Source organism: Dipodomys merriami, unplaced genomic scaffold (genome assembly GCF_024711535.1).
Source record: "Dipodomys merriami isolate MVZ:Mamm:240054 unplaced genomic scaffold, mDipMer1.0.p SCAF_21, whole genome shotgun sequence".
NCBI classification, from domain to species: domain Eukaryota; kingdom Metazoa; phylum Chordata; class Mammalia; order Rodentia; family Heteromyidae; genus Dipodomys; species Dipodomys merriami.
In genome coordinates, this window is record NW_027203493.1 from 31,393,839 (window position 1) to 31,410,295 (window position 16,457).

Below are 16,457 nucleotides of genomic sequence, written 5' to 3' on the forward strand. Positions count from 1 at the left end.
TGAAATAACGATATGAAACCAGTTGCGTAGTTTTAGGTAGGAGACGATCTCAAAGAGTATTACCCCTGAGCAACTGCACACGAGAGGCCCATAAGTAATCCGTTTGGGAAAACCAGACACAGGGAAAATAGTAGGCGAACCAAGTCAAACTCATAACTAACTCATCACGATTCTTATAAAGACGAGTGAAGTAAAATATTACAGTACGATTATTTTCTTTTGGTATAACAGGTGAATTCTCTAATGGAACTTCAGAAAGTTGTCAAGTTCAGGCAGGTACCGATTATAGTGCTGGAAGCTTCTCTGGTCTTAGTCTGAAACAGGCACACCTAGTAACCTAAAGGACGCCTTACAAAAGGACTGGCTGGCAAGAAAGCCAAGATCCACCTAGCCCAGTGAGTGAAACTAACCTGACCTGTAGTCCACGTACCGATGTCAACATCGCGGAAAAGAGCCACCGGGCTCGGTGCCCTGTGGGTCAGTGTTCACCGCGTCAGCTCCTATGGGTCGCAAAGCGGACCCGGCGAGACCAAGTCGGGAGACAGCTAACCTGACTGGGCAGGAGCGCCCTACATTCCGTAAGCCAATAGCCACGAACTAAGGCGGGACTACTGGATAGCTAACCAATGGGAGCGCGGCTGAGCTGGCGGGACCGTCGCGGGGGGGGGGGCCCACAGCGCGTCTGTGGGAGTCCGAGTGTGCGGACCGATGAGGAAGCTTTGGAAAGCTGAGGTGTTCGCTGCGGTGCTCGGGGGCGCGTTCTTCCTGCTGCTGTTAGCACTGGTGGTTCGCCAGCTACTGAAGCAGAGACGGCCAGCGGGCTTCCCCCCGGGCCCTCGGGGGCTGCCATGTATCGGCAACATCTACTCTCTGGCCACCTCAGCTGACCTTCCTCACGTGTACATGCGGAAGCAGAGCCAGGTGTACGGCGAGGTACGGCACCCACGGCGGCTCGGGCTAACGCGGGGCTTCTCACCGTGTCGCGGCTGCCCTGGGAGGGTCCTCTCGCTGACGAGGTAGGGCGAGGAACCTAGCTTCAGCCTGGAGAACTCCGTGCCACTACCTCGAGGCCAGGCAGTGACGACTTTCCCGCCTTCTGGTGTGGGCGCCCAGCGAGCACTGCGCCTGCGCACTGAGAGCTGCGTCTGGACCCACGCCTGCGCTCAGTGGCCAAAAACTTCTCGACCCTGTGGAGGCATAGGTTCTGTTTGTCAGAGAGTCCAGGTGGTGAGTTCTAGATCCGAACTAGTTCTTCGATGTTGTCATTTGAGCAAGGACTACTGTGAAGGTGAAAAGAGTACACAGGGGAATGGCCCTGGCAGAAATGGGGTCGGATGAGAGATTTTGTAAAGCGACTACATTAATTAAAAAAAGAAACATGAACAAGTGTGGGAGCCTTACGGTACAGTGAGCCTTCTTGGCCTGAATGGCCAGGAACGTGCTCTTAATAGCATGGCCTAGCAATCAATGTGCCTACAGTGTGTTGATCTCACTGTCAATCTGCACTCATCCAGAGCACTGAACCATTTCAAACCCCACCTATTCTGGATAGTTTTAAATTACACTGCTTTACGTGAAACAACATGTCAGGCACATGCCTGGTGGCAGGAGTAAAAAGAGGAAGAAAACAAACACAACTTTAAGGAATCCAGTAGCAGAGTGAAAATTTATTAATCAGAAACAGGGAAAATTGCAGAGTCTTAGACAATTGTATTTCAGGTTGATGCTTAACTGTTTATTTAACTATTCTTTACCTAATTGTAATTTAGGTTGGTGAGAAAACTAACTTTTATAAGCATTAGCTAAGTTTCTTCAGCTTACTAAAGGTTTGGTCACAAAAGGGAAGCTGGATTTAGGTAAAGAAAATATCTGTAACTCTTAGATTCTGTTTTCCACCATCCAGTACTCCTGGTATGAGTATATTTTGAAAGTTTTAGCAGGAGAGTTAAAAACTGCTAAAAGTATTTTCAGGACAGTTATTTGAAATAGTTTCTCACAAAATAGAGAATTATAATCTCCATATATAGATACTTGAACTAAAAAGAACTGTATTTACTACAAATATTCCTTTGGGACAAGGTTACAAATTAGGATATAAATATGCCAGAAAGCTGTCATGTAGTGATATGTAGATCTAATTTAAGAGATGAGAACTGGGCATAAATAATAGTTTTTTTCTTGGTATTAGTTTTTGAGAGTTCCATAATTATTTGGTTTTTTTATTTTGTTTTATTTACTATGAGAGCTCCTTACTACAAATAGGGTTAAATTGAGAAGAGGCAGAGGAAAAACAGAAGAAAAAAAAATGAGGTTATATGCACTGAAAAGTGGGCATTGGTTTACCCCTACTCTTATACTTGAATTGATAACCACTAAAACAAAACTGTTTAAGCCACTTCAATATTATTATACTAGTATATAATTATACTATTATTATACTAGAATGCCCATAAGACCTCCCTTTGTCTTAGCAGTACTTTTCAATTCCGTCAGTCTCAAAGTTAGTAAGAGCCATTAAAATACCTTTGCTAGAGGTAGAAGGAAATTATTATCTGCTATAGTTTGGGAAGAAAGTAGTTTATATGACTTATTTGGAAATACAATCTTATGTTTTCAGTCTTTTTTTTTTTGAAATGTGATTGCACAGATGAAAGCCTGGACATTTAAATTGCTTATGACAGTCACTTCAAGTGAAACCTACTTTGTACATGCAGAAAAATCCAGTCTTCATAATTCTTACATAGAAATATTCTACAGGGCTGGGAAGGTGGCTCAGTGGTAGAGCGCTTGCCTTGAATGCATGAAGCCCTGGGTTCGATTCCTCAGCACCACATAAGCAAAAAGAAAAAAGCCGGAAGGGGTGCTGTGGCTCAAGTGGTAGAGCACTAGCCTTGAGCTGAAGAGCTTAGGGACAGCGCCCAGGCCCAGAGTTCAGGCCCCATGACTGGACCCCCCCCCCAAAAAAAAGAAAAGAAATATTCTACACTAAAAGTTACCATTTCTTTGGGGATTTACTCCAAGTCTTTTAAGTTTCTGCAGCAACTTTAACATTAAGCTAGACTTCAAGAAGCAATGCCAATACAGTTGGCTTTGTCATATACTTTTCAGGTACTATAAAGACCATAAAATAATGGCTTTAAGGCAAGTGAAATTAATAACAATTTATTTTTACAGCAAACATTGAGAACTTTATGCAACGCACTAATTGAGATTCTGAAGGATTCAAAGCTGAAATCACTGCTTCTAAGGAGTTATAATTTATCAGGCAGGTTGAAGATGAGAAAGTAAACATTTCTTTTCTTTTGGGGGAGGGGGGAGAATCCCGTCGTGGGGCCTGAACTTTGGGTCTGGGCGCTGTCCCTCAGCTCTTCAGCTCAAGGCTAGCGCTCTACCACTTGAGCCACAGCACCACTTCTGGCTTTTTTCTTTTTGCTTATATGGTGCTGAGGAATCAAACCCAGGGCCTCATGCATGCAAAGCAAGCACTCTACCACTGAGCCACCTTCCCAGCCCCAGTAAACATTATTTCTTTTAAGGTAGTTCATGAGAGCTTCTAAGTGTGAGTTGTGATTCTAACCAGGAAGCAAGAATGCATCAAGAAAGGCTACATGGATGATGATGATTTTTTTTTTTTTTTTTTTTGTCGGTCGTGGGGCTTGAACTCTGGGCCTGGGCGCTGTCCCTCAGCTCTTCAGCTCAAGGCGAGCGCTCTACCACTTGAGCTACAGCGCCACTTCCGGTTTTCTGGTGGTTTATTGGAGATAGGAGTCTCACGGTCTCTCCTGCCCGGGCTGGCTTTCAACCGTGATCCTCAGATCTCAGCCCCCTGAGTAGCTAGGATTACAGGCGTGAGCCACCAGCGCCCGGCAACAGATGATGATTCTTAAAGACTTAATTTTGCATAGCATGATAGTCAACAGAGTCATTCCACATGAAAAAATAAATGGAGAAAGGTTTAAAGAATGTGGCAATCACCAGAGCATCAACAACATTTACTATTTATTTATTTGAATTTAGTCTATAATGTCGTGAAAATATGGTTAAGTATATGCCTCCATCATAGAATATTTTTGTTAATTGTCATCATTTGCTTTGTATTATGCTAGGTGTTGGAGATATAGCAGTAAGAAAAAAGAGGCCCCTCCCCTTATAAACTTACATTTTAGTAGAGCCTAGTGGAGGTAAGACAATTATAAACATGATTTTTTCAATTAAACCATGATTTATTAAGTTATGTTAGAAGAATGTAGTGTTCAAAATAAGCTAAATTAGAGTGAGGGAAACAGAATGCTAGAGGGTCAAATGTTAAATTGGTTTGCTAGAGCAGATCTCACTGTAAAGATAGCAACTGATCAAAGGCTTACAAGGAAATGAAGGAGCAAACTATTAGGACAAGAATACATGAGAGCAAGAGAAAAGCAAGTACAAAATCATGAAGCAGGAATATGCCATGTTGAGAATTATCTATAGTGTGGAGGTTGTCATGAAGCGTAAGAACTGTAGTTAATTTGGATCACAGTACCAGTATAGAGGTTATTTTCGTCAGTTTTGTGTTATTGTAACAAAATACCTGAGATAAGGGGAAAGACTGGTTTCAGCTTTTAATTTTGGAGAGTTCATTACATGGTTGATTGGCCCCATTGCTTTTGAGCCTGTGGTGAAGCAGTACGTTATAGTAGAGGTGTGGAATAGAGGAAGCTGTTTATCTCTTGGAAGCTAGGATGTAAAAATGAGAGAGAAAGAGGAGTGGCTAGGATGACAACATCACCTTTCAGAGCATTGCCCTCGTGGTCTAAAATCTTCCAGTTGGTCCTACCTTTTTAATATATATTTTTTATTGTAAAGATACTATACCGAGGGGTTATAGTTACATGAGCAAGGTAATGAGTCCATTTCCTATGGAGCATTATACCCCCTCCTTTGTTTTTCCCCTACCATCCCTAAAGAGAGACTTCTCTGGAGAGGAAATAAGAATGGCCAATAGACACATGAAGAAATGCTTAACTTGTGTGGCCATAAAAGAAATGCAAATCAAAACAACATTGAGATTCCACCTCACCCCAGTTAGAATGCTATAATCAAAAAATATAATAACAACAGATGCTAGAAGGGATGTGGCCAAAAACGCTACTGCATTGTTTGTGGGAATGTAAACTTGTTCAACCACTTTGGAAAGCAGTATGAAGGTTCCGCAAAAGACTACACATAGAGCTCCCCTTTGACCCAGAAATTCCACTTTTAGGCATCTGCCAAAATGGTCACAAACCAGGCCATACTAAAGCTACCAGCACAACTATGTTTAGCGCAGCATTATTCACCATAGCTAACATATGGAGCCAACTCAGATGCCCTCAGTAGATGAGTGGAATTCTATGCCTCTGTCAGAAAGAATAATACCACCCCATTTCTTAGGAAATGGAAAGACTTGGAAAAAATTATATTAAGTAAAGTAAGCCAGACCCAAAGAAACATAGGTCCCATGGTTTCCCTTATCTGCAGTAACTAATATTTGCTAGGACAAGCAGAAGAGGTCAAAAGCTATGTACATACGGCCATATAAGCTTATAGCCCTACTTTTTAAAGTTTCTACCACTTCCCAAGAAGTACCAAACTCCAAGATCACGCCTTTAACACATAGGCTGTTAGGGAACATTTAAGATCCAACTTTTGGCAGAAATGATAAGAAATTGTCAAACTCTATATTCTGAAAGTAGAAACAACTTGACTTCTGAGTAGGTGATTTGGGATTTGGGGAAAACATGAGTCACATGGGCAATTGTAACATTAGGATTTGAGAAACTTGAAGATAGATAAAGTGATCATTAACTGGATAGTGAAAATATTTAGGTATAACTGATTTTTCAGGGAAAGGAAGTGACTTAGATCATAGAGTGACTTATAGAAGTTAAAGAGAAAGTGTCATATATTCTTGTTTACATGTCTGCCAGCATCAGAACTTGCCCATAATAAGTGCTAAAAAAAACAATTGAATAAATCAAAGAATGTATGGGTCTAATAGTGGACCTTTTCATATATCAAACACATTCAAGGTTCACAAAAATTTAAGTTTCACAAAAATTTACCAACAGTCATTAAAAGCAGTATATACCAGAATAAAATACTAGTTTTACTCTCAAAAATAATATCCAAAGTCCTTGAGTACCATCTTTCTGTAATAATGTCTTTTTGGTTTTTATACTCTAGCATCTACATTTGAAAACTTTACATTGAACTACATTTCCTCTCTGTTCTGTGTTTATACTAGTATAGCTTTCAATACCAGTGTCTTTGCCTATCCTTGTGAAATTATGAGTTACTTGTTTTTTCTTCCCTACATCAGGACCACTTATATTAATTTATGCTGTTTTTATTGGTTTTCCTAAAATTACATTTCTGTGAAAGATCTTCTCATAACAACACTATTTAACTGCTTTTGGGAACTGAAAGACTGCTTTCACCCACTCCCCTGTGATTCAGTTTATCGGCTCATAACTATTCCCTTGTGTGGAAAACTCTCCCACTGCCACTTTGACTCATACCTGTACTAATAGTGGTACTTATATACTCTTTCCTCAAGTTTCTAAATATACCTACTGCCCAGTTCCAGGGCCCACACTTGTGCCTGAGACTCTGGTGGACACGTCACTCAGGTGGGACTGATTTCATTTCCACTTGACAATTGCTATCACTTTTGCTGACATAAATGCTTCTGCAGAAGTTTTGCTCTCTTCCAAATCTTGTGTTTTCTTTTAACTAGTGTGGACCATACTAAATCTTGTTCATATAGAGATAGGCCTTGTCTCAATATTTTGTCTGTAAGAAGCTGTCAAGCAAAACTGAGAGGATAGTCACCTATGCCTGTGTGGTGAATGTCTTTCCTTCAAGGTCTTTTTTCATTAAGTTGTTCAGGGCTACCTTCATGAGGCAAGTACAAATGAGCCTTGCTTACAATGTATTTCTACTTGAGAGTTATCTCTCAGACCTCTGATAAGCTCTTCCCCTGAATCTGGCATAATAATGAACAGATGGTGTTGCCTCTCCATTCATCTTGAAAATAACAGATTTCTATATATTTGAGGTCCGATGAATCCTAAAAGAACATATAAGTTAAATATAACTTCTGTGGCAACTTAAAGCCCATAAAGGTTAAGTGAACTGCCTCAGGTCTAATATCTATCTAATGGCTGTGGGAACCCTAGACCCCTGTGAGAACCCTGAAGCCCCATGAAAACTATGACTGTGTGTAGGAATTCTGAGTAAAAGGTGTTCATAGTAAATGCCTGATGCCAGCAGAAAAACTGCAGGTTGTATGAGTACTTATCTTGTTTCTGAGTAGATACAGGATTCTAAGTGTTTAGCCTTCTACAATAATCCCATCAAAAGACTAGATGAGAGCTTGTTTGTACCTATCTTACTGCTTCTAGATATCCTTTAACTATTCCTTAGAATGAGCTATTTCATCTCCCTAAGCAAACAGGTACTCTCTGACCCTTTAAAATCAGAAGACAGAGAAGATTCTAGAGTTTAATGTGTCTGTCGATTAAATTCTCCTGGCTCTCATGGCAATAATATTGTTTCATGAGTAATTTTTTATATACCATCAAAGTGGCTGCTGGAGAGAACCAGCAAATGGAAAATCTTTAACTAGAACCTAGGCCTCCTGAGTACCATTCTTTCCATGTTACCACTTATATGATTATAGCTTCAGATACAGAATATTATAATGAATTGTGCTATTGAGATATTGTCAGTTGACCAATAAATGCTCATATTTTCAGGAAAGTAACGACTACTGGAAGGGCTGGGCTTATAAGTGTGGATTTTCTTGATTGTATTTCTTTGTACATACTGCCATTTGATTGTTTCTTCTCTTCTTAAAGATTTTCAGTTTAGATCTTGGAGGCATATTAACTGTGGTTCTCAATGGCTATGATGCAATAAAGGAATGCCTTGTTCATCAAAGTGAAATTTTTGCAGATAGACCATGCCTTCCTCTCTTCATAAAAATGACAAAAATGGGAGGTATGTATATTCAGCTATTTAGGGGCTTATTAAACTATTTAACATTACATTCCTTATTTTAGGTAGTTTAAATGCATAGAGTTTGGATTCTTTCTAATTACAAAAGTATATTTATATACTTATGGAAATATTAATATCTGAGGACATGCTCATTTCTTTTAAACCAGTTTTAATAAATATTACAAATAATGTTTTAAAGAATTAGTACTTGCTAATAGTTGTAAAATTTATGAAACAAATTAGAGTGTGCACATGTATATATGCATACACATATTTGAATCAGGAGTGTCTTTTTGATGTCAGATGAGTATTTTGTAACATATTTACTATTGTTTTACTTATAAGCTTACAAAAATTGAAGGAGCCTTTCTTAATTACTCACTATTATGATAGATACATAAATGAACTGTGAAGCTTAAATAAAGAACTAGCATGCCATATGGATTAATATCAAATTATCTATATTCAACAGAATGGATAGCTAAAAGTTGACTAAGTTGGTAAGAAGAAAGTCTCCAAATGTTGAAATCAGATACAATCTTTTTTGTTCGTTCTTTGGTGCTGATCTGGGGCTTGAACTCAGAGTCTGACTCTCTCTGAGCTTTTATGCTCAAGGCTAGTGTTCTTCTACCACCTAAGCCACAACCCTACTTCTGGCTTTTTGGTGGTTCATTGGAGGTTCTTATGGACTTTCCTGCCAGGGCTGGCTTTGAAGTACAATCCTCACATCTCAGCCTCCTGAGTAGCTAAGATTATGCCCAGCCATATACAATGGTTTTAATAAAATTTTTTTTACAATCGTGATGCTTTAAATTATCTAATGACAACTTTACATTTTCAAAAAATTAACATTTTGTTTAGGTAGACTAAAAAGCCATTTAGTTAAAAAGAAAAATGCTCAAAATCATAAAACAAATCAATTAATGAAAAAAACAGAACCAATTTTAAAGACTAAAATTTCGGATCATAATGTAGTAAAGCAGTAAGGAAATGTAAATCAAATCTGCAGCCTTTTGAATAACCTTAATAATAATTAGACAAAAGAATAAATCACAATTATAAAACCTTTAAGAAAGTGATGAAAATGAAAGATGATGTGACAAGAATAATACTTGAGACAAAGTATGTATTTTCAAAGCTGTAAACTTAGAGTTCAGGCTATTTTTTATCATGGATATAAAGTGAGAATTCAAGTTGTTTATTTTTTTAAATCAATAGGTTAAAAATAAGAAAAAATATCTGCTTTGAAAATACATATGCACTGACCTTGGAAATGAGAAACCATAGCTACCATTACCCAGCTGCAAGAATGGAGATAAGTTGCTCTTTGGATAGGCTCAGCCCCATTTTGGCCAATATAGGATTAATATGAAAATGTGCTTCCATACCTTCTTGTTGTATGTACCAAAATCACACATTTCTCTAATATGCTGTCATGTTTTTGCTATGGTTCTTTGCTCTCATTTTGTTTTTGCCTCTTACAGCTGCTGTGTCTACCTACAGTTACTTTCCCCAAAATATTTGGTTGACTAACTCATGTACCTAAGGGTTTACTTACTTATCTAAAGATTCACTACCTAGATTAAACTTTCCATGACTACTTTGTATCACTTTTCTCTGTAGTTTATCTGTTGTCTATCACTCCTACTTGTAGTTCCGTGTGAATGGAGATCTTTGACTCTTCTTTTCACTGATAAATCCCTAACTACCTGGAACATAATAGATATTCCATAAACACATTTTGAATTCATGTTTGTTGAATGAATAGTCATCTGGGAATGTGGAGAGCAAGAGTAGACTATTAGGATATAAAATTGCTTCAGTAAATACTCTACATATTGTGGAGGTTCCTTTTTATTATTAGTTGTACAAAGGAATTGTCATCTAACAAACAGTTTATGAATACAATATATCTTGATCAAAGTCCTCTTCAACATCCCTCCCCTACCATTCCTTCCTTCACTCTTCTTAATTTTATTGGATATACATTAGACTCTTGACTGCATTTTCTTCTTTTCCTTGACCCATATCAACCCTTTCTAATACCCACTTCCTGGTATTTTATTTTTCTCAACTTTCTAAGGAATTACTCTATTTGAGATGTCCCTTGAATCTACACTACTATATTTAGTTAATACATTTGTATACACTTTCAGACTACCCAATGTATTTACTTATGAGTTTGTAAGTGAAATCTAGCTTTCACATATAAGAAAAAATATGCATCCTTTGTTTCTCTGGACCTGACTTATATCACTTAACCTGATCTTTTTTTTTTCAGGTATTTCCATTTCTTTACAAATGGTACAATATCATTCTTCCTAATAGATGAGTAAAAATCCATTGTATATGTACCACATTTTCTGGATCTATTCATCCATTGAGGGACATCTGAGCTGATTCTATACCATGGCTATGGTGAACAGTGCTGCAATAAACATGGCTGTACTAGTGGCTTTACTATATCCTGGTATGGAATCTTTTGGGTAAATGCCCAGGAGTGGAATTGCTGGATCAATGAGCACCTAATTTTAAAAGTGCTTCACAAAAGTTGTTGGAATTTAAATTTTATATGTACCTCATGAACACAAGAAAATTTGACATGTTTCATTATAGGTTGTCCAATGTCCTAGTGAAGAATGTAATTGTACCTAGAAAACATTAGCTACATAAATACATGCATTAAAGATACTGTGAATTTTCTTCATAGTTAATATAAAAAGGATATTTTCTATAGTAACCATATCAGGACAGCAGCAGATACACTGTCAGGATTCTAGAATTCTATGGGAAACATTAACCACCTCAGAAAAGTATGAGCTTCTTGTTTGCCTATGCTGTTTCCTACCTTCATTATTTGATGTTTATATTACATTATCATTTTATTCAGATTACCTTGCTGGGTAAAATATTCTTGTATAGAAAATAAACTTAGGTCTGGGAACGTGGCTCAGTGGTAGAACGCTTGCTTTGCATGGTTGAGGCCCTGGGTTCGATTCCTCAGCACCACATAAGCAGAAAAAAAAGCCGGAAGTAGTGCTGTGGCTCAAGTGGTAGAGCACTAGCATTGAGCTGAAGAGCTGAGGGACAGCGCCCAGGCCCAGAGTTCAGGCCCCACGACCGGACCTCCCCCCAAAAAATAAATAAGTAAAATAAACTTATAGGGGCTGGGAAGGTGGCTCAGTGGCAGAGTGCTTGCCACGCATGCATGAGGCCTTGGGTTCGATTCCTTAGCACCCCATAAATAGAAAAAGTCAGAAGTGGTACTGTGGCTCAAGTGGTAGAGCACTAACCTTGAGCTGAAGAGCGGAGGGACAGTGGCCAGCCCAGAATTTAAGTTACACAACTGACAAAAATAAATAAATACATACATACATAAATAAACTTATATCCTAAATCTGGTTTAAGTAGAAATTTTCCAACCCGAAAAGAATGATTTTCAGATGTTTCTTTAATCCAAGGTAAAAATTTTCCCTTAAAGACATTATCTTTTATAAGTTAGTCTTATAGTAAAAGTTGAACAACCCAGGTCGAATTAACCCAAACTAGTCATAATTCCTGTGTCGGGAGAATTATAGATCTTTTCTTCCAATCTCCTTCTGGAGATTAGACAGGTTCTCTCTAATATTCTATAGCTAGTGAGTAGCAGAGAATAAGACCCAACTACCTAGTCATGTGGAAAGATAATTAGGAAAATAACTATTCATTTAAATTTTTTTTTCTTTTTGCAATTCCATAGCCTTTTCAGTTGTTAAATACAGAAAAGTTGGAATTATACAAAATTTTAATATCTTTTTCAGGCTTACTCAACTCCAGATATGGCAGAGGATGGATTGATCACAGAAGATTAGCTGTAAACAGCTTTCGCTACTTTGGATATGGTCAAAAGTCTTTTGAATCTAAGATCTTAGAAGAAACTCAGTTTTTTACTGATGCTATTGAAACTTACAAAGGCAGACCTTTTGACTTTAAACAATTAATAACAAATGCTGTTTCAAATATAACTAATCTTATCCTTTTCGGAGAACGATTTACTTATGAAGACACTGATTTTCAGCACATGATTGAGTTATTTAGTGAAAATGTAGAACTTGCTGCCAGTGCCTCAGTCTTCCTGTATAACGCCTTTCCATGGATTGGCATCTTACCTTTTGGAAAACATCAACAACTATTTAGAAATGCAGATGTGGTTTATGATTTTCTCTCCAGGCTTATTGAAAAAGCGTCAGCCAACAGAAAGCCTCATTCGCCTCAGCATTTTGTTGATGCTTATTTAGATGAAATGGATCAGGGCAAAAGTGATCCATTATCTACTTTCTCCAAAGAAAATCTAATTTTCTCAGTCGGTGAACTGATCATTGCTGGAACTGAAACAACAACCAATGTGCTACGTTGGGCAATGCTTTTCATGGCCCTTTATCCAAACATTCAAGGTAAGGATTTTCTTGATCTCAAGGTCTGCCTATATATATGAACCATATATTTCTACTCTGGCAGATGTACAAAGCACCTCTAGAAACTCTTGCTATGATAGTCAAGAAGAGAAATACTTAAATCTATTATCACACTAATAGTATGATAATAGTATTGCATTCATGTAAAAAAGGTCTTGAAATAGGACTTAGTGTACCGATGTTATGAGTGAGGACATAGGCTAAAGGTCTAGAAGTGCCAGAGCTAAAATTGAATCTCTGGTTTCTCTCAACTGAGTTTTATGTTTTACTATTTTCCTCACTGAACGCAAGGACTGTTTTACAATTTTCCTCATTCAATTCTGGATTGATTTATTTATTGGTTTGGTTTTCTTTTACTTGTTTTTATGACCAAGCTGCACAGAGCATTGACTACTATTAGTAAAAGATATATAGTATATATTAAATAGAATTCCCAAATAATGAACAATCTAAATCTGAATGTATCCTGATGGCTTATTGTAGGATATTTAGTATTACTCCAAGTAAAATTATTTTGAATATAATATACATATAGCCATACACACACATATATACAGTTCTAAGAATTGTGTTGATTAACTTTTTTCAGGACAAGTTTGGAAAGAGATTGATTTAATTATAGGCCCAAATAGGAAGCCTTCTTGGGATGACAAACGCAAAATGCCTTATACTGAAGCAGTTTTACATGAAGTTTTAAGATTCTGTAACATAGTTCCATTAGGGATTTTCCATGCAACCTCTGAAGATGCAGTTGTACGTGGTTATTCCATTCCAAAAGGCACAACCATAATTACAAATCTTTATTCTGTACACTTCGATGAAAAGTACTGGAGAAACCCAGAAATGTTCTATCCTGAGCGATTTTTGGACAGCAATGGATATTTTTCCAAGAAGGATGCTTTGGTACCTTTTTCCCTGGGTAAGACAATTTTCATGAGTATAAATTCAGAATATATAACATTTGAATATTAAACATCCCTTTCTGGAATTAAATATCCTGACTAAATAATATTGATTCTTCTAGGAGAGAAAGGTTTGATTAAAAGTAATTAACTGGGGGCTGGGAAGGTGGCTCAGTGGTAGAATGCTTGCCTTGCATGCATGAGGCCCTGGGTTCAATTCCTCAGCACCACATAAAACGAAAAGAAAAAAAGCCGGAAGTGGTGCTGTGGCTCAAGTGGTAGAGCGCTAGCCTTGAGCTGAAGAGCTGAGGGACAGGGCCCAGGCCCAGAGTTCAGACTCCACGACCAGACCAAAAAAAAAAAAAAGTAATTAACTGGGAGTAATTTCCTGGTTCAAGCCTGTAAACCTAGTTGTTTATGAGTCTATGATCTAAGGATCATGATTCAAAGCCATCTTAGGCAAGAAAGTACCTGACACTCTTATCTCCAGTTAACCAGCAAAAACCTAGAAGTGGAGCTCAAGTGGTAGAGTGCTATTCTTGAGCAAAACTGCTAAGGGACAGTGCCCAGGCCCAAGTTCAAGCCCGGGTATCAGCACATACACCGTATCAGCTGCTTTTACTCAAAGTAAGTCTTAATTAACTAGAATTAAACTGCTGAAAAGCAAAGCTTCTTTAGAAACTTTTGACTCTAATCAAACTTGTAGAGCTTGAATGTAGTAACACATGTCTTGAGAAACAGACTTTGAGAAAGGAACAAGATGACAACTTAAAGTAAAACTAGAATCTAGCCTCCCAGCTTATATTACCTCGTCTCTTACTAGGAAATATTGCGTTGAAATACGACACATTTAAGAGACCCATGGACTAGATATGCATCCTCAAGAAGAATACACATTTCATCAGTTGAAATGAGCTTCTCTTGTCTATTGAACAAAATGCCAAACCTCAAATTAGATCTCTTACAACATATCTGAAGACGCGGTAATTTTGAAATTAAGAGAAGTAATAGAACAGATGGAACTAAACCCTTAAAAGAAAACTATGACCTAACAAAAGAACATAAAGGAATAGTTTCTGAAAGCTGAAAATGCTAGTTTGTATTTGGAAGATTTAAGAGAATCCTTTAATAAACATAACTTTGTAACATTTAAAATTCCAGATTTCATTAATTGCAACCAAACATCAGACATCAATTTTAGGAAATACAGGCCTTAAAAACTTACTGTATCTCTTTTTCTTTAGGGAGAAGACATTGTCTTGGAGAACAGCTTGCTTGGATGGAAATGTTCTTGTTTTTTACAACATTGCTTCAGAGGTTTCATTTACATTTTTCACATGACCTAGTTCCAAATCTAAAGCCCAGATTAGGTATGACATTACAGCCCCAGCCCTACCTTATCTGTGCCAAAAGACGTTGAAAGTACATAGGTGTTTTAGAAGATAAAGTTGTGTCTTTAACTTACTTCCAAACCTTTTTAACCTAATTAGTGTAGTATCTAGAAGAAAGCCACAGTATCATAAAGTAAACACAGTGTGTTATTAAAAACAGTACTAGAAAGGGTAAACAAAGGAGGAGGCTGCAATGCTTGGTAAGAAATGTACGCATTATCCTGCCCATGTAATTGTAACTCCTCTGTACAGTATGTTCACAAATAAAATAAAATTAAATTAAAAAATAAATAAATAAAAACAGTACTAGAGTAATAATAGGCATTAGTTATTTTACTTCTAAGGTAGAATTCTTTGTTGAGAAACAGATACAAATTGCAGGTGTTTCATAAGACGCTAAAAACCAAAAATCATGGATGCCCTACTGCTTGTTCAGTACAAAGTTCCTGTCATCCCTTCCTTACTCTGTTTGTCTTATGCCTTAGGAAGCTTTGCTTCCAAGTGCTAACTCCTCTCTGATCATCTACTGCCATTAATAGACTGTAGTACTTGTCCAGCTTAGAAGTTTAATGGAGAAATTAAATTCCAAATAAATGAGGAGTTTGTACTACAGAGGCATTTTAGATACAATAGTAGATAATAGTAGAAATACTTACCTAATGTAGAGCCTGCCAGTCTTCTTCCCTATATCCTCATAAGATCTGTGTCGTTCTTCCTAAAAATTGAGGGTTGCTGGGGTCCCTAAGCATACATCCTATAGCCATTGTCTATTGAAAGTTGCAGTAAACTGTCATGGGATTATTGATTCTTTGTAGGAACAGCCATTTATCCTGCTTCACTTCTTTATAAAAGCAGTTGTATGACTTAAAAATAGAAACATTTAATCTGTTAGAGATTTTTACACATTTCAATGGATTGTTGCATTTTGAAAGATAAAATATTCCTATCCAAAAACATGATTTAGAGACAAGTTAACTGTAAATTAGGGTACTTGAGAATGATGTAACATTGTTATTAATAATTATGAAAAGACAAAAATGGTAAATTGTGATTTCCCTGAATAAACTGGAATGCATATTCACTGTTTATAACTATCTTCACATGTCATTTTATACATTAAGTGTTACTATTCTTGTAACTTAGTTTATGAGCATTTATTAAGAATATGGATTTAACAATGACATTTATTAAAAATAAGGATTTAATCTTAGTTTAGACTTGTACACTGAATATTTGCAAGTTTTTATGTTATTAATCAAGAGTGTTTGCATATTTAAAATATTAAGGTTTTTCACGTGCAGGGAAAATATTTTATTATTTACTTAAATAATAAAATGAAACTTGAAGTTTTAGAGTTAGTATTGCCTTAACTATGTGGTAAGATCCTGTTTTTCCCATCTTTCTGATTTATCTACCAAATAATAAATATCTTTGTCTTAAGGCTGGCTTGTATACTATACTCAGCTTCGTGTAAAGAGGAAAAACTTGAATGGTTTCTTGGAAAGGAAGTTTTTTTAGATACACCCAGAAAACTATTCTTTGTATCTCAGCATTCTTAAATGAATTAACTTAAAATTATGTGTTACATATGAGATTATGGTTCACTTAGACCTGAATGTATACCTGACTACAAATAACTAGTGATGATGTTGGCATCCCTTAAAGTACAATTGCTAATACCTATGTGC

General features: G+C 37.0%; 1 protein-coding gene across 1 annotated transcript; it reads left to right on the forward strand.

The window, feature by feature from the left end:
• Window positions 1-691: 691 nt before the first annotated feature.
• Cyp2r1 (cytochrome P450 family 2 subfamily R member 1) lies at window positions 692-15,940 on the forward strand. The gene is made up of 5 exons (XM_070032842.1): window positions 692-933; window positions 7,881-8,022; window positions 11,823-12,455; window positions 13,066-13,395; window positions 14,623-15,940. Exons 1-5 carry the CDS (start codon window positions 709-711, stop codon window positions 14,796-14,798), a joined length of 1,506 nt encoding a protein of 501 aa, XP_069888943.1. The 5' UTR covers window positions 692-708; the 3' UTR covers window positions 14,799-15,940.
• The last annotated feature ends 517 nt before the right edge of the window (window positions 15,941-16,457 follow it).